Source organism: Aquarana catesbeiana, linkage group LG10 (assembly GCF_042186555.1).
Source record: "Aquarana catesbeiana isolate 2022-GZ linkage group LG10, ASM4218655v1, whole genome shotgun sequence".
Taxonomy (NCBI): Eukaryota; Metazoa; Chordata; class Amphibia; order Anura; family Ranidae; genus Aquarana; species Aquarana catesbeiana.
Window position 1 is genome coordinate 153122870 of NC_133333.1, and position 24755 is coordinate 153147624.

The window sequence follows — 24755 nt, forward strand, 5'->3', positions numbered from 1 at the left end:
TTGAAGGCTCCGATGTTGGTTCACAGGCTGAGGAAGGGAGTAATGTGAGCCTAGAGATAGGCAGTGCCACAGAAGGACAAGAAACTGGCAGTCATGTTCCCCCAGCTGCAGCATACTGCCAAGTTTGCTCCAGTGTCGAGGAGGGAGGGGATGATGAGGTCTCTGACTGTACTTTGGTGCCTGAGAGAAGAGAGGAGGAGGCACAACTCCAACAAGGCAGGATGTCCTCTAGGGGGCAGCTTTAGGGCAGCTACCCTATTGCATCACACCACAGAGCTCCGCAGGTGCAAGGCTCTGCTGACTCCTCACTGACTTTTAAAAGTTCCTTGGTGTGGGCCTTTTTTGACACGTGTGCAGCAGATAATATCGTTTTTGTTTGCAATCTATGTCTGAAGCGGATCAAGTGTGGCCAGAACAGCAGCCGCTTGGGCGCAACATGCTTGACCAGACATATGACTACCTGCCATGCAGTCTGTTGGCAACAGCACTTGAAAGACCCACATCATAGAAAAAGGCGGACTTCTCCTTGCTCCTCATCGGGGATCTCCAACCCTACTATACCTCCAGTCCTTTAAAAAACCTGCACTGAGAGGAATGAAGGTATAGCAATAGGTATCCCAAGTACTTTTAGCCAATCTGCTAGCAGTACACCACCAATTGATTTTAGCAGGCACATTTCCCTAACCCAGTTGCTGAACCATAAAAAGAAATTTGGTCCCAGCCATCCACATGCTTAGTGTCTAAACGCTAGCCTGGCCAAATTGCTAGCACTGCAACTGCTGCCTATTTAGCTGGTAGACTCTGCCCCCTTTTGTGAATTTGTGAAATGTGCTGTACCTCAGTGGCAGGTTCCAAAGCATCATTTCTTTTCACAGAAGGCCACGGACAGGGAGGCCAGCAGCAAGGTTCATATTACTGCTGACTCATGGTCCAGCAGTCATGGGCAGGGACGTTACCTTTCCTATACGGCGCACTGGGTAACTCTGCTGGCAGCTGGGATGGATGCAGGACAGGATTCAGTGTTGTTGGAGCTTGTTCCGCCACCACGCCTCCAAAATGCTAGTGGTGATTCTGCCACAGCTCTCTTCTCCACCCTTCCTCTTCTTCTTCCTCTATGGCCTCTTCTGCAGATTTGTCCTCTGAACCAGCAGTGCTCCATAAGCGTTCAAGGGGCTACGCAAGCAGTCAGGCTAAAAGATGCCATGCGGTGCTTGAGTTGGTCTGCCTAGGTGACAGGAGCCACACTGGGGCAGAGTGTCAGGAAAGGCCAGCCAGTACCCAAAATGGTGGCCGGAGAAGACGACCTGTGACCTCAGCCCCTGTCAGAATACCTCCGGTGCATCTGCGTGCGCCCGTGCGCGCATATGCACGTGCAGGCGCATGGCCAAGAAGGGCATGCCAGTACTTAAGATGGGAATCCAGGACAGTCTGTTTGTTCAGTTAGAATGCCAGTGCGCCGGCGCGCGCACCTGTGACAGCTTTTGGCGCCCAACAGGCTATTTAAATTCAGTCTGTGCTTTCACCCAGTGCTGTCCGTTCTACAGCGTTCCTGTGTGTTCCTGTTTACTTGCATCTGATACCTGTACCTGTTATCCGACCCGGCTTGCCTCCGACTCTGCTGTCTGCTGCCTGCATCTGACCCGGCTTGTTCTGACCACCGCACCTGCCTGCTCCTTCTACTACCTCGCTGCCAGTCCATTACCGACCCGGCCTGTGTCCTGAACTACGCCTTTGCCTCCGCACCTGCTCCTGATGTACCTGCCAGTGTATGACCCGGCCTGCCTACCTGCCTCCTCGGCTAGCTGGAGAATCCTGCTGAATCACCGTGCCACCTGCCGCTGTTCCAGTCCCATGGTCTGCGACCTGTCAGGCACTCGTGCGACTCTGCACTCCTGCGCCTCCTGTCTGCACTATCAGGGGGCCTGAGTCAGAGGAGTAAGAAAGGCCGTTCCCTGCATACCCTCTCCCATGGAGGAACTTTGCCAGCACCTGGCCGGGCCTGGCACAAGCTGTCAAGGACTTACAACGGGGCTACACCCAGCTGGAGGGACACTTACAGTCTCTGTCTGACTCTGCAGGCACCCAAGGACCACCACCAGCATCAGCCTCTTTATAAGGATCCACTTCTGCTCCTGCAGTGGTTATGCTCCCACCTGAGCCCAGGGTACCAACCCCAGACAGGTTCCTGGGTGAACGCAGCAAGTTCAGAGCGTTCCGGAACGCATGCCAACTTTACTTCGCCCTCCAACCCCGCACTTTTTTTTTGGCAGCTACAAAAGTCGGCTTTGTGCTTTCCTTGCTGCAAGGCGAGCCACAATCCTGGGCCCTTCGCCTTCTGGAACAGAAGGCTGAATGTTTATCGGACTTAACCACATTCTTCAGTGCCATGGCCCAGCTGTATGAAGATCCCCAGCAGATGGCTTCAGCAGAAGCAGCTCTTCACTCCCTACGGCAAGGTCATAGGGCGATGGAAGACTATGTTTCGGAATTCAGACGATGGGCCTTTGACACCAACTGGAACGACGACGCCCTACTCTACCAATTCCGCATGGGCCTCTCCGAACCACTCAAGGACGAGCTAGCGCGAGTAAGTGTACCCTCCACTCTTGAAGCCCTGATTGATTTATCCATTCAGATCGACCGCCGTCTGAGAGAACGAAGATTAGAGAGACCTGCAGTTCCATCCCGTCCGGTATGGATGTTACCCCGGGTACCCAGCTCCTTCGATCCTGCCCCACCAGCTCCTGACGCTCCAGAACCAATGCAGCTCGGCCTGCTGCGCCCCTCTCTCTCCACCGAAGAACGACAATGTCATCGCCAGCAGAACCTGTGCCTATACTGCGGGGGATCCGGACATTACGTGAGGTCCTGCCCAGTGAAACCTCGTAAGTCCCTCTCAACTACTTCTGCCTCGTTAACTCCAAGTTCGCTTAACAACTCCGCTCATCTTACTTTTCCCATCAGCTGCCAGGAAGGACTATTCAGACTATAATTGATTCCGGAGCCTGCAGCTGTTTTGTGGACTTAACCTTTGCTTCCAGACATTACATTCCTTTGCAACCTAAAGCACAGAAGCTCTTGTTTCACCTGGCCGATGGCTCCACTATTAAATCCAGAGCAGTCACTCATGAAACCATTCCTCTGCTTACCACCATTTCCAAAGACCACCAAGAACTGCTACGTCTGGACACCATCGCTTCCCCTTTGTTCCCGGTCATCCTTGGTATGCCCTGGCTGAGGGCCCATAAACCCCACATCGACTGGACTAAAGAAGGAATTAGCTTTGTCTCCCCTTACTGCATCCAGTACTGCTTACAGACCCCCTGTGGTGTACCCGCTCTGCTATGCCTTGACACAGACTCTGAGATCAGTCAGCTTGTGCCCACAGTCTACCATGACTTTCTAGATGTGTTTAGCAAGAAAGGGGCAAAGATCCTTCCTCCACATCGGTCTTATGACTGCCCTATAGAGCTACTTCCCGGAGCCGAAGTACTTTTCGGGAGAATCTTCCCCCTGTCCGAAAGCGAGCTGGTAGCTCTAAAGGACTACATCGATGACAATCTAAGAAAGGAGTTCATCCGCCTTTCTACATCTCCAGCTGGGGCAGGAATTTTCTTTGTTGAGAAGAAGGATCATTCGTTACGGCCCTGTGTGGATTACCGTGAGCTCAACAAGGTTACGGTTAAGAACCGTTATCCACTTCCATTAGTACCCAAACTTTTTCAGAGACTTGGCTCTGCCACCATATTTACAAAACTGGATCTTCAGGGCGCCTATAATTTGGTGCGCATTCAAGAAGGTGATGAATGGAAGACTGCCTTCCGTACACGATTTGGGCATTTCGAGTATCTTGTGATGCCCTTTGGACTCTGCAACTCCCCGGCACTTCATTAATGACGTCTTCCGAGACTTCCTGGACTTGTTCGTTATTGTATACCTTGATGATATACTAATCTTTTCTTCCTCCCTAGACCACCACCGCAGACATGTCAGAAGCGTATTAACCCGTCTTCGATAACATGGATTATACGCCAAACCCGAGAAGTGCGAGTTTGAACGCCAAAGTATCCAATTCCTGGGCATGATTATTTCCACCGAAGGTATCAAGATGGATCCCCAGAAGGTCACAGCTATCCTGGACTGGCCTACTCCCTGTGACAAGAAGGGTATTCAACGCTTCATAGGTTTTGCAAACTTTTACCGAAAATTCATTCAGGGGTTTTCAGCAATTATTGCCCATTTACGCAACTCACTAAACAAGGTTCCAGATTCCGTTGGTCTCCAGAGGCTCAGACGGCCTTTTAGGCGCTGAAGAAGTTGTTCACTTCTGCACCTGTTTTGAAGCATCCCGACTCGGCCCCACCCTATGTTTTAGAAGTGGACGCCTCGGAAACAGCGGTTGGAGCTATCTTGTCCCAAAGACAGGGTCCCAAGGCCCTGTTGCACACAGTCGCATTCTTCTCTCGTAAACTGTCAAGCGCGGAGAAGAACTCTGACGTCGGGTATCGCAAACTTCTAGTGATTAAGGCAGCACTAGAAGAATGGAGGTACCTTCTCGAGGGAGCTGCACATCCAATCTTAAGCTATACAGACCACAAGAATCTAGAATACCTAAGGACAGCAAAGGGGCTGAGACCCCGTCAGGCCAGGTGGGCACTTTTCTTTTCTAGATTTACCCTTCATCTGACATACAGACCCGGATCTAAGAACATAAAGCCAGATGCACTATCACGCATGTTCAGCAAATCTCAAGAAGTCTCTCCCCCGGATACGATCTTGTCCTCTGGGAATTTCCTTCTTCTACAAAGGGACTTAATGACCCGGATCAAGCAAACCTCAGTGGGGAGTTCTGCACCACCCAGGACCACCTTATGGACAAGAGAGGGGCTACTCTGGTATGAGGATAAGATCTTTGTGCCGGAGGATCTGCGAATGGCCACTTTGGGTATGTGCCATGAACACGCACTTGCAGGGCACTTTGATGTCAGCAAGACCTCCGAACTTGTGCAGCGAACATTTTGGTGGCCGGGGGTGGCGAAGGACTGCAGGAAATACGTAGAATCTTGTACTACTTGTATCCGTAACAAGAACAGCAAGTCCAGGGCCTGGGGTCTGTTGAAACCACTACCTGTCCCGAATAGACTGTGGAGAATGATCTCAATTGATTTCATTGTGGAGCTGCCTCCATCCGAGGGCTACAGTACTATTTTCGTGATCGTCGATCGATTATCCAAGATGGCTCACTTCATTCCCATGAAAGGTACTCCCTCTGCACAAGAGACTGCACGGATTTTCATCAGAGAAGTTATAAGATTCCATGGGGTTCCGGGAAATATTATCTCTGACAGAGGAATCCAGTTTACCTCCAGATTCTGGAGATCTTTGTGTGAATCTCTGAGGATTGAACTTTCATTTTCTTCAGCCTATCACCCGCAAACTAATGGACAGACAGAAAGAACCAACCAAACACTGGAACAATATCTATGCTGCTTCTCTTCCTTTTCACAAGACGACTGGGTGTCCCTACTTCCCTTGGCCGAGTTTGCCTACAATAATTCTACTCACTCAGCCACGAAACAATCTCCTTTCTTCGCGAACTATGGTTTTCATCCCTCTTTTCTGTTCAATAACATTCCGGAATGCCCTGTACCTGCTGTACTCGAAACATTGGATTTCTTTAACTCCAACAACAAACTATTACAGGAGACGAAGACTCAAGACTACAATAAACAGATCTTCGACAAGAAGAGAAGAGGGGAGCTGATCCTGAACCCGGGGGACCAAGTCTGAAATTAGCATGGCCCTCAAGGAAATTAGGTCCCAGATTTGTAGGACCTTTTCCTGTAAAGAGGCGGATTAACAATGTCGCTTATGAACTTGAACTACCAGAGACCTTCAGGATCCATCATGTGTTTTATATAGCCTTACTGAAGCCTGCTGTCCCTAACCCTTTTCCGGATCAGAATACGGGGCCACCCGAACCCGTGGTGGTAGACGGCGAAGAAGAATTCCACGTAGAGGCAATCTTAGATTGCAGGAGAAGGAGAGGTCAAGTTCAATACCTGATTAAGTGGAGGGGATACAGTCCTGAGGACAACTCGTGGGAACCAGAAGCCAACATTCATGACCAAGAACTTATCCAAGCCTTCAAGAGGACTTATCCTGACAAGGTGGCCAGATTGGGCATCTGGAGGCTGCCCGTTAAGGGGGGGGCAATGTCAGGAAAGGCCAGCCAGTACCCAAGATGGCGGCAGGAGAAGACGACCTGTGACCTCAGCCCGTCAGAATACCTCCGGTGCATCTACGTGCGCCCGTGCACGCATATGCGCATGCACGTGCGCATGGCCAAGAAGGGCATGTCAGTACTCAAGATGGGAATCCAGGACAGTCTGTTTGTTCAGCGCACGCACGCACCTGTGACAGCTTTTGGCGCCCAACAGGCTATTAAAACTCAGTCTGTGCTTTCACCCAGTGCTGTCCGTTCTACAGCGTTCCTGTGTGTTCCTGTTTACTTGCATCTGATACCTGTACCTGTTATCCGACCCGGCTTGTCCTGACTACCGCACCTGCCTGCTCCTTCTACTACCTCGCTGCCAGCCCATTACTGACCCAGCCTGTGTCTTGACTATGCCTTTGCCTCCGCACCTGCTCCTGACGTACCCGCCAGTGTATGACCCGGCCTGCCTACCTGCCTCCTCGGCTAGCTGGAGAATCCTGCTGAATCACAGTGCCACCTGCCGCTGTTCCAGTCCCATGGTCTGTGACCTGTCAGGCACTCGTGCGACTCTGCACTCCTGCACCTCCTGTCTGCTCTATCAGGGAGCCTGAGTCAGAGGAGTAAGAGAGGCCGTTCCCTGCATATCGGGCTCTACCATCAGGTACGTGACACAGAGATTCTGTCAGGTCTGCAGGGGCAGGCTCAGAGGTGGTTGACGCCATGCCAGCTTCAGCCAGGAATGGTTGTATTCGACAATGGCACCAACCTTCTCTCTGCCCTCCAACAGGGACACTTGACCCATGTTCCATGTTTGGCACACGTCCTGAATTTGGTGGTGCAGCAGTTCTTGACCAGGTACCCAGGCTTACAAGATCTCCTGAGGCAGGTCAGAAAAGTCTGTGATCATTTCCGCTGGTCATACAATGCCAGTGCTCAGCTGGCTGACATTCAAAGGGAATGCAACCTGCCCACCACCCACCTCATTTGTGACATGCCCACCAGGTGGAACTCAACATTGGCAATGCTGCAGCAGCTGCACATACAGCAGAGGGCCATCAATGAGTACCTGTGTGAATATGGCACCAGGACAGGGTCTGGGGAGCTTGGCTTCTTTTCGCCACACCAGTGGCTACTGATCAAGTATGCATGCACTGTCCTGTCACCATTTGAGGAAGCCACAAGGATGGTGAGCAGCGACAATGCATGCATCGTTGACACCGTCCCTCTAGTCATCCTGCTGAAGCTTCATGCTTCGTGGAATCATGGACAGGGCACTTGAAGCAGAACAGCGGGAGGAAGAGGAGGAATTCCTTTCCTCTCAAGGCCCCCTTTATCCAGATAGCATTCCTGTGGCCCACAAAACACACAGGAAGAAGAGGAGGAAGAGGGGGATTGTGTCAGCATGGAAGTAGGGGATAACACTCAGCAGCAGTCTTCAAGGTTTTCAGTCCCCAGAAACCCAAGGAGTTGTACGTGGCTGGCAGGAGGTAGTTACGGATAATGTGATCCTTAGTGACCCAGAGGACTCAGAATCTAATGCCTCAGCAAACTTACGCTGCATGGCCTCTCTGATTCTGCAAAGCCTGAGAAAGGACTCTAGGATTCGTGGTATCAAGGAGAGAGGTCATTACTGGCTAGCAACCCTTCTTGATCCACGTTACAAGGGTAAATTTGCAGAACTCATCCTGCCTTCGCAGAGGGAGCAGAGGATGAAACATTTTCAGGAAGCCTTAAAGAAAGGTTTGTGTAATGCATTTCCAGACCCTGGGAGGTTACCATTTCCTGGTGCTGAACAACATGTTGTTGAGGCTTCGTTCAGTCAGAGGAAGAGCGATGGAGAAGGTGGAGGGCTGACTGATGCCTTTAAATAATTTTTCAGTCACATAGTTACATAGTTTCATAGTAGGTGAGGTTGAAAAAAGACACAAGTCCAACCTATGTGTGTGATTATATGTCAGTATTACATTGTATATCCCTGTATGTTGTGGTCGTTCAGGCGCTGATCTAATAGTTTTTGAAACTATGGATGCCCCCCGCTGAGACCACCGCCTGTGGAAGGGAATTACACATCTTTGCTGCTCTTACAGTAAAGAACCCTCTACTTAGTTTAAGATTAAACCTCTTTTCTTATAATTTTAATGAGTGGCCACGAGTCTTGTTAAACTCCCTTCCTCAGCGCCAAGGGCTGATCGGTTCAAGCAGCCATCGCCAGTGTCTTAATTATATGGTGCAGGAATATCTAGGAGCAAGAACAGACTTGGAGACTTTTCCTACATAGCATCCACTGGGTTACTGGGTCTTGAGGATGAACCACTGGCCAGAACTTGCTCAATATGCAATTGAGCTACTGGCCTGTCCTGCATCCAGAGTGCTTTCTGAACGCACATTTAGTGCTGCTGGAGGGTTTGTAATGGATCAAAGAGTGCGCCTGTCCACAGACTCCATTGATAGGCTCACATTTATAAAAATGGATCAGTCATGGATCAGCAGCTATCAAGCACCTGATGCTGAACTGACTGAATTTGCTATGGATCTGGGATCCCTTGAAGACTGTCTATGCTGACTATCCTATTGCTGACTATCCTATTCCTCCTCAATCTTGGTGATGCTAGCTTCCAACAATATTTTTGGTTTAGGGCACCATCACCACCACCCAAGGCCCAATTTCTCTGTCCCTGTTTAACAGTGGCATGTAATTACAATTTTTGATATAATATTTCACAGCAGAGCCCGTTCTTGCGCCCAACAAGAGTAACTGTGAGGGCTTACAGTGTTCTGGCACCACCCAAACCAAAGCCCCAATTTTTCTAACCCTGTTTAACAGGGCCATGTAATCACAATTTTTGATATAATATTTCACAGCAGGGCCCGTTCCTCCGCCCAACAAGAGTAACTGTGAGGGGTTACAGTGTTCTGGCACCACCAACACCTAAGGCCCAATTTTTCTGCAGAGCATATAGGGCAGGCCATATAGTATATATACTGCTTTTCAGAGTATATAGTGCCTGGGGGCCTGGGGGACCCCCACGCTACTTTTTTTTTTACACTTTGGTGTGGGGTTCCCCTTAATATATATACCAGACCTGAAGGACCTGGTATGGGTTTTGGGGGGGACATCCAAAAAGGGGTTAAAAACTCCCGTTTTGCAGTGCTTGTAAAGCGCTTTTCAGACAATTTGAAAGCGCTGCCCATCCATTCCAATGGGCAGGGCGTTTTGGGAGCGCTAAATACAGCGTTCCCAACCCGCCCCAAAGATGCTGCTTGCAGTGTGAAAGGGGTTTAACTAAAGACATCGTTGTTAGAATGCCAGTCGTGTTAGAATGCCAGTCGTTATGGTGCATGATGAAAAACAGTAGCTTTGTGTAACTAAGTAAGGCAGGCTTGATCCACCTGCTGGCTTGTGTACAATTTTTGATCAATTTTAGGCATTTTGCCAAGGCACCCCTGAAGAAACCTGAAGGCACCCTGGTTGAAAAGGCTGCTCTAGAACTCTCCACCCCAATCTGTGCAGCTTTCTCCTACTCTGTCCACTTTTATGCAATCCCTGAAAACTCATCTCTTCAGGGAAGCCTATCCTATCTTTAGCTTACAATGAATCTCATCAGCTCATCCCTTTTGTTCCACTTGCCCCTTCCTATATGATTGTAAGCTCTCAGGAGCAGGGCCCTCATAACCCTCTGGTATTGAATTGGGTTGTTACTGCAGTGTCTCCCTTTATATTATAAGGTGGTGTGTAAACTGATGGTGCTATATAAATTCTACATAATAATAATTTTCCGGCACTGGAACTGAAGGCAAGATGGATGGATCCAAAAACAAGCCAATTCTAGAAGAAAGCCTGTTTCACTCTGCAAGAGATCAGAGGCTGTGGTGAAGGTTCACCTTCCAGAAGGTCACTGACCCTAAACAAACATATGCACATTGGGATTGATTTACTAAAACTGAAAAGTGCTTCCAGGTTTTTTTGGTCAAAGCTTAATTGAACAAGTTGATGTAAGAAGCGGATTGGCTACCATGCACAGCTGTACCAGATTTTGCACTCCAGGTTTAGTAAATCTTCCCCATTGAGTCACCCTCTAATATTTATGTACAGCTTTAGTCATGTTGTGTTTATGTCTGATGAATAGCTATCATTCACTTGAACAGATCAAACAGTGAACTACAGATTTAGAAATTGTACGGTGATTTGTTTACATTTTCCGTACTCCTCTCTGATCACATTTGATTAAACTGTATGTAAAGTCTTTTTTTTTTATTTCGGATAGAGTGTGCAAGGGTTACCAACCCTGTTAGGTTTTTATTGCTTGTCTCCTTACTCAATGGGACACTAGGAACAGATATCTCTCTATGTGTCCTGATCACCATAATCTCCAGTAAGGAATGTAATTGGAAACCCAAAACATTTTAAACATAAAAGAACTCAGCGCTCGTATGGAAAAGGGACCCTGGAGGTGTACACAGACCCAGGAAGTTGGTTAGGGAGACAATTGGGATTAATAAAGTCTCTCAGTAAGAGGAACAATGTCCATTGTAAAAATCTTTAAACGTCTTTAAAAAGCAGGGGAAGCCATGATCCAGCACTAAGGGCAGCCAGTGTAAAAGAGCTAGAAGCAGTCTCTGCAACGCACAAAAGGAATAAAACACAGCGCCTCTAAGTGCAGTATTAAGGAACCATTTAATGGTAAAAAGAGTGAACAGGCTACTCAAAGAAGGAGTAAAGATACACGCATCGTGATCAGCAGTTTTGTGTCCAGGTTCAGCTGGCAGCTCGCACAGGTGGTTTCCGGCACTCGCAGGTGGATAAAAACAAATGGATAGATAATGAAGAAACTCCTGCGCTGTCAGAAATGCCTATGCTAAGGGGCACTGCTGCAACACCTAAATGGCTGATCCAAACAGACAAAAGTGGTGTGAATAAAGTAAGTGGTGATTGCGCTGTGATAAGAGGGGAAGGAAGGAGGAGGAAGGGGAAGGGGCTAGCTCAAATGTATAGAGAGGTGAATGAAAAATGAAAAAATTATACAAAATATAAAGGTATAATGAGCATGAGGGCTAGTATCATACCAGCACATAAAAAATATAATGTAAATACTGAAACAGAAGAAAAGAAAAATCTCAGTGCAAAAGGGCTAGTACCATACTAGCACATGTGGTAACTCAGCAAATACTTATCAAAAGAAAAATCTCAGTGCAAAAGGGCTAGTATTATACTAGCACATATGTAGTAACTCAGCAAATACTTAATGGTGACTCCAAGTAAATAAATAAATGGTGAACAGTCCCACCGCCTTGTAGTACAAAGTGCTCAAACAATGAGTCATCAGTTCCAAAAGGCAAAATGGAAAAATTATACAAAATATAAAAGTGTGATGAAATGTAATAAAGTGCAGTCTAATGAGCACTAAATCTGAATAAACTGAAGAAACAAAATAGCCTAAAACGTATAAAAAGCTATGAAATGAGTGACAAATACAGAGTGGGTACAAAAAAATTGAACAAAATAAAATATATAAATCAAATAAAGTCCATGTGCATGAGGGCTAGTATCATACTAGCACATAAAAATATTGTAAATACTGACACAAAAGAAAAGAAAACATCTCACTGCAAAAGGGCTAGTATCATACTAGCACATATGTGGTAACTCAGCAAATACTTATTAGTGACTCCAAGAAAAATAAATAAATGGTGAACAGTCCCACCACCTTGTAGTACAAAGTGCTCAAACAATGAGTCATCAGTTCCAAAAAGGCAAGTCCACAAGCCACAGGGAAGGGAAAAAGGTCTTCAGTGGGGACGTCTCTGTGCTCGCAAGCAGCTCACCTTACTGCTGCAAGACAACAGCTTGTAATCCAGTAACAAATCACCAGCAAGCAAGGGTCCCATCCAGTAGTTCAGGCGATTCGGATGGTGGGTGTGCAGGATGGTATATAAAAAACATAAGCAGACAGTATATAGTATAACTCCGTGGCGGCCAAAGTGGAAAAAGGGACAGGACACAGAAGGGGGATGCACTCACTTTTGTAAAATGAGTGTGGGCGTCAATCCAACGAACGCCGAGTTCGTATACCTCAAAAAGGGTGTCTTCAAACCGTCCCCATTTCCTCAATGCTCGTCACAATGGGATGCATATATGTGGAGTATTGGAAGAGAGTGCACATAGCGTGATCCCGTATATAAATCAGTTTATTAGGTTAAAAACAACATGGTACACTTACATTTAGCAGAAGGCTATCGTAAAAAACATCCATGAGAGCCGAGCTCGTATCCATCATCAGTCTGTGACAGTTCCCGTGCTCCAAACCTCACGCGTATCGTCACGCCACGTGACTTCCGGCACTCGCAGCCTATTCTGAACAGCGAAGGAGCATGCATGCTCCGAACGTGAAGCCGGCTCCCTTACCCTGCAGCTGGAAGTGACGTCATCCCTGAGCATTCCCCGCTGTTCAGAATAGGCTGCGAGTGCCGGAAACCACCTGTGCGAGCCGCCAGCTGGACTCCGGAGACATGGGCGCAAAGAGCGACCTCCTCTGGATCACACTGCAGGATTATTGCTGATCACAATGCGTGTATCTATACTCCGTCTGTGAGTAGCCTGTTTTCTGTTTTTACCATTAAATGGATCCTTAATACTGCACTGTTTTCTTCCTTTTGTCCAAAACATTTTAAGTTGTCACAGAAAAAGGTTAGAGGAAACCTTCCAGTGGAGACACCTGTTCTGATGACAATTCATTTTGAAGAGATTGAGGCTGGGTTCACACCATTACGAATTATGACCGTCTCTCAATGGAGCCGGTTTACACATCTCCGGAGCGGCTCTGGAGTAAATTGCACAGGAGTCCTGTGCGTCTTCTGGTCCCTTTCCCATCCGAATTCAGCCAAAAATTCAGACCGAAATCAGACCTGAAACTGTGAACAGGGACTCACCAGATCTCTGCTGTGAGCCGTTCCATACTGCAGTGTGGAGCCTTATGCCCCGTACACACGGTCGGATTTTCCGACGGAAAATGTGTGATAGGACCTTGTTGTTCCGACCGTGTGTAGGCTCCATCACACATTTTCCATCGGATTTTCCGACACACAAAGTTTGAGAGCAGGATATAAAATTTTCCGACAACAAAATCCGTTGTTGGAAATTCCGATTGTGTGTACACAAATCCGACGCACAAAGTGCCACGCATGCTCAGAATAAATAAAGAGATGAAAGCTATTGGCCACTGCCCCGTTTATAGTCCCGACGTACGTGTTTTACGTCACCGCATTTAGAACGATCGGATTTTCCGACAACTTTGTGTGACCTTGTGTATGCAAGACAAGTTTGAGCCAACATCCGTCGGAAAAAATCCATGGATTTTGTTGTCGGAATGTCCGAACAAAGTCCGACCGTGTGTACAGGACATAACTCTTACTGCTGTGTTTTTGAGACAAAGTGAACAGGAAATCTCCTCATTAGTAAAAAGCTATAAAAAAATATAACAGAGGTCCTAACCATTGCCTACTCTAAAATGTAGAGGTTTTGGTGCTAAGATACACAAATCTATTTTGCTGTGAACAGTTGATATGGCATTCCCTCACCCTTTATCTTCTTCTAATATACTTAGTCCTCAGAATCCCCTTGGAATGTCAAGGTGATTGTATTTATTTTAGTGCACCTTTTTGAAAATTTACACAAACAATTTATTTTTCAGGACAACTTTTTTAACACATTCACTTTTTTCACCTCAATACTTTCTTCAAGAGGTCAGTACTGTTTTGACCTCTTGAAAATAATAGATCTATTGGATGTTTGTCCTGAAAGTTAACTGAAGTGCAAATAAAAATGTATAGTAGTCAGCTGTTGGGAAACCCACTTGTTCATTCATTTAGTAAATTCCCACAAACAAAAATTTCAATATGAAAATATCTAAGCCCTACAAGTGCAGCTCCTTGATTCCAGGTCTTTGTGTGCCTGGTATTTATATCTTGTTATTGTAAGACACTGGTGCTCCACTCGCCTGCTCAGCTCCATCACTGGATTTCAATTCATGCCATTCCATTAAAGAGTTAACCATTGGTATGCACCACCGCCTAGAACAGGCACAGGATTTCAATGAATTACAAAGCCTTTTCTATCGCTAATGGGATTTGCCTGGTTTATGGGACATGTGTTGAACATAAAGACAATCTCATATTGGTGTCTAGTACAACAGTGTATTGGCTCTTATATACTTGCTGACTATCTCAAACTGCTTTGTGAACCGTCATATATATGTGTTTTCTAATAACAAGCACATTGCTAAATAAGTGGTTTGGAATGTGACTGATTCTTCACACCAATGAATTATGCATTTTGTCTTCTATTATATGAAGACAGCAGGGCACTTCATGTAAGTGTTAGTGGATGGCTGTCACATTCACTAACATACACCACCTCCTTCTCCTGTGGTCCAGTTTCCACAGTTCCTCAACTCCCTGTTCTTCACTTTCCTTCATGTTGGTCAATTTCACCCAGCTACCTTCTTCATGGTGTCTCCAGTTTTCCTTACTTGTTCTGCTCTCAGTTTTCCCTTACTGCTCTTCCATATGATCTCATCTACCTTGCTCTGCACCCTTTGTCCTCATTTATGTTTTACTCTGTGTTGTCTTCCTTCTCTGAGTCTTTAGTCCATTTCAAAGTGATTGTTTTCCCTGTTTGTGCTCTTTTTTATGCTCCATGCTTTTTGTTTATCAGGCCCTGTTCTCGCTGTCTGTGATTTACCTATCGTTTTCTGCACTCCACTTTCCTGTGTTCTTTGTCCACAGTATTCATGCTTTGCCTTTCCAATCTGTCCCCATATGTCACTTACTTTTTCATGGCAACCCTCTTGTGTGCCCATTCTGCTGTTCCTTCCCAATATACTACGCTTGCCTTGTTCACTCCTCATCACTCTCAAGGCTGCTATTTAGCATTCTGAACTCTCCACATCAGTGCTGTGTGCCATTTCTTTCCCATTCTCTTATTTCTACTGTAAACCTAAAATGTAGTTGTATATATGTGATTAAACAAAAAGAAAAGTCCCAGTAAAAGAAAAATAGTAGATGCAATAGTCCCATGAAGCTACGATGACAGTAAGGATAGTCCCATAATGATGGTAAGGATCCTTTAGAAAAGCCAGGTGACACCTCACACTCTCATGCTCTGTTTACCTGACAGCATGTGACCCCCTTGTTAGAGTGGTCAATAAACGCTTTAGTATAAAGAATGACCCAGCATTCCTGACAGACAAGAGAATCACTTTTAGACAGGCAGGTCACGAACCAATCCAGCACCCAGATGGAGTTTAAAACTCATTCCAGAGCGGGAACGGATTACATGAAAACAAAAGCACTGCAATAGTGTAATATTGCTAATAACCATATGCCTTTATTAAAACAAGAGGAGACACACTTGCATGTCTTGTAAATATTAAATCGCACAATCTGGCGTGACAAACGCTGACAGATTGGGTTTTCCAGTAGCAAGGATGGCCGACTAGCAACTGTGAATGCGTGGTAGAGTGCGTACATAGCTGCACCTTGCGTGTTTCGTCACAACTAACATCATTGGGGAATTTGAAACATTAATGGGCAGGCTGAATGTATCAAGTTAATCGTTGGATCAACAAAATCATAGGACCCCTTACAACCTCCCTCACCCCCCCAGAAAATATCAAACCAATATTTTCTCTAAAAGTACACTCTTTAATAGCAGACACAAACACAACATAACTTACAAAATTCCTGCTAAATCAAAGGGATAAAACTATATTGAGTTAAAATAAAGCTCTGCATGTGTGAATGAGGTCTTGGGGCTCATTCACATGGGCGCTCTGGCCTGTACAGTGTGAATAAGTGTTTTTTTATGTGTCTGGAGCTGTGTGCAGGCAGCCTATATTATGCTATGGGGATGAAGCAGCTGTACGAACACAGCCACAGGTCCAAATTTGACAGGCATGTGGGTGCAGGTGTATGTCCCCAAACACAGACAGTGCTCATACGGGTCCACTCTCCTGCACCTGCACACCTGTCAAATTAGGACCTGTGGCTGTGTTCGTACAGCCATTGTGCCCCTGCAGAGTAACAGGAGGCCCCAATTGCACAAACTGCTTATTCACACTGTCTGGGCCAGAGAACCTATGTAAATAAACCCTTAAGTATGTGTTTTTAATTTTTATTTTTTTTTACAATTTTATGTTATATTATTTATTTTTTTACTATTTCTTTAACAGCCCTGTTGGAGGGCTTTGGTGAAATATCAGGGGTATTAACAGACACCTGATGTCTCATTATTGATACAGAGAAAGTGATAGAGGACACAATGCTCAATCTCTATCCCTGCAGCCTCAGCTGCACAGAATAAATGAACAGGAAGAGCTTTGCACAGTGTCCCTGTTCATTCACATATTGAAGCATAGTAAACACAGTTTTGAATAAACACAGGGAATGATTGATATCAACCACTCACTGTATTCACTCAGAAAAGGAAGGGACTGGTAAATTACTAATTTACCAGCCCCTTTCCTTGCTCTCCCTCCTGAAACGATCCCCTGCAACAGCCAGCAGGAGGTAGAGGAGAGGAAGCCGGAAACCCTGGGGAGACCAGAGGAGGGGCCAGTAGTAGTGCCAGTCCCCTGTAGTTCTCACTGAAGCAGCTGAAAGTGGTGGGAAGGAAAGGAGGAGAAGCTGGCTTTCAGCTGCTGCAGGGGGCAACTACAGGGGATCGGTTCCAGTCAATGCTGCCGCCACTCCTCCTGTCCAGGTTCCCCTTTTTTCTGCTGCTAAGTTGCCCGGGCCCCCCCCGTTCAACTGATGGGGCTCAGGCCTGTACAAGGGGATTTGTGGTATCCCCTTATCTGCGGTCCTGCACACAAACAAGGTGGATGAAGGAATCCACCTGTCAGGACACTGTATTCTGATACAAAAGTTTTCCAGCATGTCCCTTCAACAAAAGTCAATCAAATGATTGCCTTCTGTTGAGCGAGGATGGCTACATGCTGATTGAAGTTCATCTGTCCTTGCTGACCCTGATGAATTTTGATCAGGGTATGGCCAACTTGTTGCATCATTTTTGTTCTGCTTCTGTGTTCATTGCTCCCTATGTAGCCTACTTTGTGGCTTATTTTTTTCCAGTTTGAATGGTACTATGTGAAAGGAAATAAAGATACCAAACAGAAGACCCAAAAGCACTTGCAGCAGGGAGAATGCCAAAGAAAAGTCATACACAAGATTGACAGAACAAAAAAAGCTGCATTAAAGCATATTTCCACTTTTGCAATCAAATTTGAGAAAACCCCATTTTTTGTTTGCTATGTGTCCCCATTCACACAGCATGCCAACATTTTTTTAAAAATATTTCTTACCTTTTAGATGCTTCCCAGGAAGAAGTGTCACAGCTGACAACAATTTTTTGAACAATGTTAGAGTGAGCCTGTCCCAAATCCATCCTCATTAACATACTGTACAAGGCAAGAAGCCCAGTCTCTATATCATTAACTTTTTGTTAGGACACATACATTTCAAATCTAGTTACGATTGATCATGAAGACCTGCCTGTGCAGCACAGACAGGGTTAATTATGGAAGATACAGCTGCCCAGAACAACCCCCCCCACTCCCCAAACAAACTTTATCGAAAATGTATTGACCAATCATTCTGTGTGAAGAATAGCTGGTTGGTCTGGGAAGCCGGCAGCCGCATCCTTAATAACCGTTGACTCATCAAATGTCAGCAGGTTTCCCCACTGACAGCTAAATGTAAACAAAAGAATGCCGGCAATGAAAAATAAAGGCAAAAACAGCGTGGGGACCCCCTCCCATCCATGCCAGGCCCTTATCCAAGCATGCAGCCCAGCAGGTCAGGAAAGGGGGGAGGGCCCCCTCCTGAAGCATACTAGGCACTAGGGTGCTTTGGGGCAGGGGGGATCTGTCCCCCCCCAAGCACATTGTCCCCATGTTGATGGGGGCAAGGGCCTCTTCCCCACAACCCTGTGCAGTGGCTGTGGAGGTCTGCGGCCCGGGGGGATTATCGGAATCTGGAAGAGCACTTTAACAAGAAGTCCTCCATCACGTGACTATGTGAATGAGTGTGGAGTACCTTGTATCCCTACTTATTTACCAAAAAAAGTGTTGAAAATAAATAAAAACACAGATACAGTTTTTGACAATTCCTTTATTAAAAAAAAAAAACAATGTCCCCCAAAATAAATCCAGCAATAATCACAAGGAGCGCTGCCGCTGCCAACTCGAGGCAAAAAAAAGGTCCACACCCGATGAAGACTCCCGCCCTCTGACAGTTCTTAAATAACTAAGGAGTGGGGCCATAAAATGATGTAGTGGGGTGCCCCCACCCCTTTTTGATGTCATGCTGGGTTGATGGCTTCACAAGGGAGCGGGGTCCCCCAGTGATGTCATCGAGTAGTTATTGCTGCTGCATGAGGGAGCTGTCAGACAGCAGGAGCCTTCATCGGATGCAGAACTCTTTTTTTTGGGGGGGACGGCGGTGGTGGTGTTTATCATGATTGACGCTGGATTTACGTTGTTCTTGTTTTTTTTTAAATAAAGGAATTGCCAAAAACTGCCTCTGTGTTTTTATTTCTGTTTGACACTTTTTTTGGTAAATGAGTAGGGGTAAAATGTACTCCATACTCATTCACATAGAAGAAGGCGGGATCTGGGGGGCCAGTTTCCGATAAGCCCTTGCCCCCATCAACGTGGGAAGAAGGTGCTTTGGGGGGGGGGGGGCAGAGCGCCCGCTGCCCAAAAGCACCCCCCCCATGTGGCCAGGTGTGGTTCAGGAGGGGGGCTCTCGCTTGTCCCCATTTCCTGACCTTGAATCGTTCTGAAAGTTTGCAATTAGTTAAAACAATGAATAAACGAAACAAAACAAATTTTTCTGTTCTGCACATGTCTAGCGACTTTGTAGAGCACAAACAAAACAATCAGACTGGTCAAAGCCAAAGTCGTAACAAAGCCACACTCACCCAAAGTCACATCAAAGTCGCCACAAGTCGCATTGTAAATCGCACGATTTTGAATTCACATAAGTGTGAATGGGAACTTGCATGCAAATAAGATCTGGTACATCATTAAATTAAAACAAGTTTTTTCATTTTTAAGTTTTCTCCAATGCAGTACTGCAACAACCCTACCTGGACTTCTTTGTCTCCATATTTCTGGGGGTTCTTGCTGTTCTGACACTTTTTTCTGAGCTTCTTGAGTTCAGATTGACATTTTTCAATTGACTCGGACTTGGAACGATGCTCAACCTGGTATTTCTTCAGTGTCGCCTGGGAACAGCAAAGGAAACACTATCAGTTACTAACTGTCAAGCCCCTAATATAAATAAGGCAGAACATATTATCACAGTGGAGATTGTAAAGTAGCGGAAACTAAAGTACCCACAGTTAAATACTTGATGTCTAATTCCAGCTTGTGTTCAAGTTGCGCCAGAAGTTCAGAGTGGAAAAGCTTTAACTGAAAAATAAAGAGAAACATTTTTTTCATCTTCAAATTAGTATTCTAATGTACTTAGTGGTCATTAAAATCAGGACATAAAATTCCCTACAGTGCTCACCTCTACCTGTATCTTAAAACAAATTATAATAACCCTGTATACCTATGTAGCCAGGTGCTTGGCTAAGAGAAAGAAACACTGGCTTCAGCTGCTCTCTGTAGCTGTTGCCCTGTGGTGATGAACTGGTTAACAGCTACAGTATATCAGCAAAAGGATGGAGCTGCCAAGCAGGAAGAGTTCAATAGACTGAATAAGGCAGCACTGTACTGTGGGAACTGTAGTCCAGAGAAGAGAGACTCTGCTGTAATCAAGAGCTTTTGAACTGCATTTCCCAGAGGGAGATTGCCAGGAGGAGGGGAAGAGCTGAATTTTCTCAGACTGTAGAGGAGACAGCTTCCTCTTACCGTGAGGGAGCCCAGTGAGTGCAATTTGTTGTCTAGTGTGCAACACCACTGCTGCATACCGGTGGCCTGAGCAGGACCTGGAGTGCTGAGTTCAGGTGTACTAACAGCCAGAGTCACCTGGGTGCAGAGTAAAGGTGGACTAATCACTGTGTATGATCAGATGGTAAGCTGCAATATCAATGGGACTGGTGAGCTGCTGCTGTGGGGATTTACTATCTGCAGCTAGAGAGACTGAGCCCATTAGGAACTGACCATACAGCTATCTAGTAGTCTTACTGATGCCTGCAGGCCTGACTGAGACCATTCTCATGTGTGCCAATGGTACAACTGGGCCTCAACGCTAGCTGGCTGAAGAGTTAGGACTAAAGACCTACCTATTTCTTATGCTAAGAGGTACCTCTCAGGGGACATTGCACCATATTCTAACCATTCTCCTAGAGTGCACTCTTGACTAGTTATAGTATTATTATTCACATTGCAGTTAATGCTTACAGTGCCTTGAAAAAGTATTCATACCTCTTGAAATTTTCCACATTTTGTTGTGTTACAACCAAAAATGTAAATGTATTTTATTGGAATTTTATGTGATAGACCAACACAAAGTGGCACATAATTGTGAAGTGGAAGGAAAATGATAAATGGTTTTCAAAATGTTTTACAAATAAATATGTGAAAATTGTGGTGTTCATTTGTATTCAGCCCCCCCAGGTCAATACTTTGTAGAACTACCTTTTACTGCAATTACAGCTGTAAGTCTTTTTGGGTACCAGCTTTGCACGTCTAGAGAGTAAAATTTTTGTTCTGCCCATTCTTTTTTGCAAAATTGATCAAACTCTTTCAAATTGCATGGAGAGTGTTTTTGAACAGCAATTTTCAAGTCTTGCCACAGATTCTCAATTGGATTTAGGTCTGGACTTTGACTGGGTCATTCTAACACATGAATATGCTTTGATCTAAACCATTCCATTGTAGCTCTGGCTGTATGTTTAGGGTCGTTGTCCTGCTGGAAGGTGAACCTCTGCCCCAGTCTGAAGTCTTTTGCAGACTCTAACAGGTTTTCTTCTAAGATTGCCCTGTATTTGTCTCTATCCATATTCTAATCGACTCTGATCAGCTTCCATGTCCCTGCTGCATCCCCACAACATGATGCTGCCACCACCATGTTTCATGGTGGGGATGGTGTGTTCAGGGTGATGCGCAGTGTTAAGCCCCGTACACACGATCGGACTTTCCGACGGGAAATGTTGGATGTAAGATTGTTGGCGGTAAGTCCGACCGTGTGTATGCTCCATCGGACAATTGTTGTTGGACTTTCCACCAACAAATGTTGGCTAGCATGTTCTCAAATTTTCCGCCAACAAACGTGTGTTGTCGGACTTTCCGATTGTGTGTACACAAGTCCGTCGGACAAAAGTCCAAAGTAAAAACACGCCTGCTCAGAAGCAGAAGCGGTCGGTCTTGTAAACTAGCGTTTGTAATGGAGAATAACATTATGACGCAGCAAATTATGAAATCTCCAAATGCAGCGCACAATTCTCTTCTTCTTTAATGCGATAATAATAAAGCTGTTTTGCTGGTGATACTGATGGAGTTATTGCAAACACATTTTAAAAGGCTTTTTATTTATAGTGATATCAAGAATAATATTTTTATGTTTTTTTTTTTTAATTTTATTTGGGCAAGTTACAACAACACCATTATCCTGTAGTTTTTAAGATCAAAGATACAACTATGTTGGTGTCCCTTGTCAATTTCACATTGTATTTTTTTTAAATATAACTACCTACTCCCATACTGTCATTTGAAGTAAAACACATAGCCAAGTATTATTCTCCACAATTTTTTTATTGTGCATTAAAAAAAAATAAAAAAAATAAAATTAGACATGCTATCTGCCAATAGAACTTAGCCAAAAAGTGCATTCTATGCATCCAAAAATATAGAAAATATACAAAATCAAATCATTATTCAACCAAAAAAATAATGTCAAAGCAATAACTCCAAGGCCAATAATAAATAAATAACACGTTATCTCCTCCGATTCCGCAACATGGCTGGTTGACGAACGGCCGTTCATAAAAGCGCTAAATGAAAAATGCAAAAAGAAAAGCATGAATCAACACTCACCAAACTTCTACTAACACGAAATTAGCAGAAGGAGCCCAAAGGGTGGCGCTAAAGAGCTGAAAAACCACGTATTATGTCTAGTACGTCACTACGTTCGTAATTGTTGGCCAACATTTGTGTGACCGTGTGTAAACAAGACAAGTTTGAGCCAACACCCTTCGGACAAAATTCAACGGTTTTGTTGTCGGACAGTCCGATCGTGTGTACGAGGCATTCGTTTTCTGCCACACATAGCGTTTTGCTTTTAGGCCAAAAAGTTAAATTTTGGTCTCATGGCTTCTCGCAAACTGCAAATGGGACATCTTATGGCTTTCTTTCAACAATGGCTCTCTTCTTGCCACTCTTCCATAAAGGCCAGATTTGTGGAGTGCATGGCTAATAGTTGTCCTGTGGACAGATTCTCTCACCTGAGCTGTGGATCTCTGCAGCTCCTCCAGAGTTTCCACAGGCCTCTCGGCTGCTTCTCTGATTAATGCTCTCCTTGCCTGGCCTGTCAGTTTAGGTGGACGGCCATGTCTTGGTAGGTTTGCAGTTATGCCATACGCTTTCCATTTTCAGATGATGGATTGAACAGTGCTCTGTGAGATGTTCAAAGCTTGGGATATTTTTTTATAACCTAACCCTGCTTTAAACTTCTCCACAATTTTATCCCTGCCCTGTCTGGTGTGTTCCTTGCCTTTAATGTGCTGTTTGTTCACTAAGGTTCTCTAACAAACCTGTGAGGGCTTCACAGAACAGCTGTATTTATACTGAGATTAAATTACTCACAGTGGACTCTATTTACTAATTAGGTGACTTCTGAAGGCAACTGGTTCCACTAGATTTTAGTTAGGGCTATCAGAGTAAAGGGGGGCTGAATTCAAATGCACGTCACACTTTTCAGATATTTATTTGTAAAACATTTTAAAAACCATTTATAATTTTCCTTCCACTTCACAATCATATGACACTTTGTGTTGGTCTATCACATAAAATCCCAATAAAATACATTTACGTTTTTGGTTGTAGCACAACAAAATGTGGAAAATTTCAAGGGGTGTGAATACTTTTTCAAGGCACTGTATATGCCCTGTTTGATGCTGACTTTGCTGATTCGTGCATTAATCCCAGTCTAGTGGTACAGAACTCTATTCTAAGTTACCTTGGCATATTGATTATACTGTCTAGCAGACTGTGTCTGAGCCTACCTTCTATGTGTTTATTTATGCAAAAACCAAAATTTTTTCAAACCCGAATCAATACATTGAGTTAATTTACCTCTAAACGGTTTTGTGTCTATTTCCTGGTGTTAATTCACAGCCAAATTAAAGGTATCTATTCTTGTGTTCTTATAAGGGTTTGCAGTATTTTTCATTCAACCAGGTGTGTTAGAGGGGCTGAGGGTGTTCTTGGAGTTGAGCTGCAGAGCAGAGAACTCAAATTACCAAGCAGCTCCTGCAGGGGTAGCGCTTCACCTACATTCAGTGGAAGTAACTGATTCCAATTGGTGCATGCATTGGCTGTACATGCTTACCCTCAGATGGCCAATGGGATTGGAAACTTATCCCATGCCACATTCTGATTTACTGAGGCACTATTGAAATTTTAAATAAGCCTGCACCTAAAGCTGAACTCCAGGGACATTAAAAAGTACCCTTGCAGTGGGGCTCCCTGGACTACAAGGGTTAAATCCTTGTCTATACATAGGGAACCAAAGAAAAGCACTTTTACTTATATTATCCCTTGCTCTTACAGGCTTCCCCCTCTCCTTGCTACCAGTCCCACTTTTCTTGGGTGCTGCATCCATCAGTCACACTCTGATGTAATCATGTACACTGTAGGACCAGCAGTCCTGCATTGTATGTGAGGGTTCCAAAGGCTCCCCCACAACCATAAGCATCACACGGAAGAAGAGCTGGTTGCCAGGGGCAAGGAATAAGGTAAGTAAAAGTGCTTTTTAATGGAACTTTTGGGAAAAACTAGTATTTAGCCCTTGCAATGAGAGGGGAGTACCCCCAAGCAGCATGCATTCACCTTTCCTTTCCTCCCATGTTGCTCCATTCAGCTGATGAGAGAAAGGTAAAATACTTAGCATTTACAGGTATGGGTTGACCCACTTCTTCTTTCTCATGTGACAGCACCAGTGCCTTGTGATTTGACCCAGCACTGTCACATGTGATCAGGGTAGAAGGTCATTGCTCTGTGTAAGCATTGGAAAGTCGGTTTGGAGCTTACCCAATGTTCTTTCCACATTTTGGACAGCTGAATGGAGCAGAAGTGAGGAAAGGTTGTGACCTGCTCCTGGGAAAGAGGAGTCGAGTGAACTTTTTGCAACTAGGGCTCACATACAAACAAGAATTCTCATATCATATAAAATTGCTGGTGAGTCACAACACCAATCTTTTCTCTTTATGGAAAAAAAAATCTATATTCTGAAAAGATTTCCCAGCCTCATCCAGAACCTACTCCAGCTTGTTATTAGATAAAGAAGGACAAACAGCAGCTCATTGAAGTCATTC

At 45.2% G+C, this 24755-nt stretch overlaps 1 protein-coding gene across 1 annotated transcript in view; it reads right to left on the reverse strand.

Moving 5' to 3' along the window:
* Positions 1-24755, reverse strand: part of LOC141110946 (BAR/IMD domain-containing adapter protein 2-like) — a 291276-nt gene that overhangs the window by 72136 nt on the left and 194385 nt on the right. The window contains exons 6-7 of the mRNA XM_073602762.1: positions 19615-19686; positions 19362-19499 (exon numbers count right to left, since the gene is read on the reverse strand). Coding sequence (XP_073458863.1) covers positions 19362-19499; positions 19615-19686 — 210 coding nt within the window. The remainder of the gene's footprint in view (positions 1-19361; positions 19500-19614; positions 19687-24755) is intronic.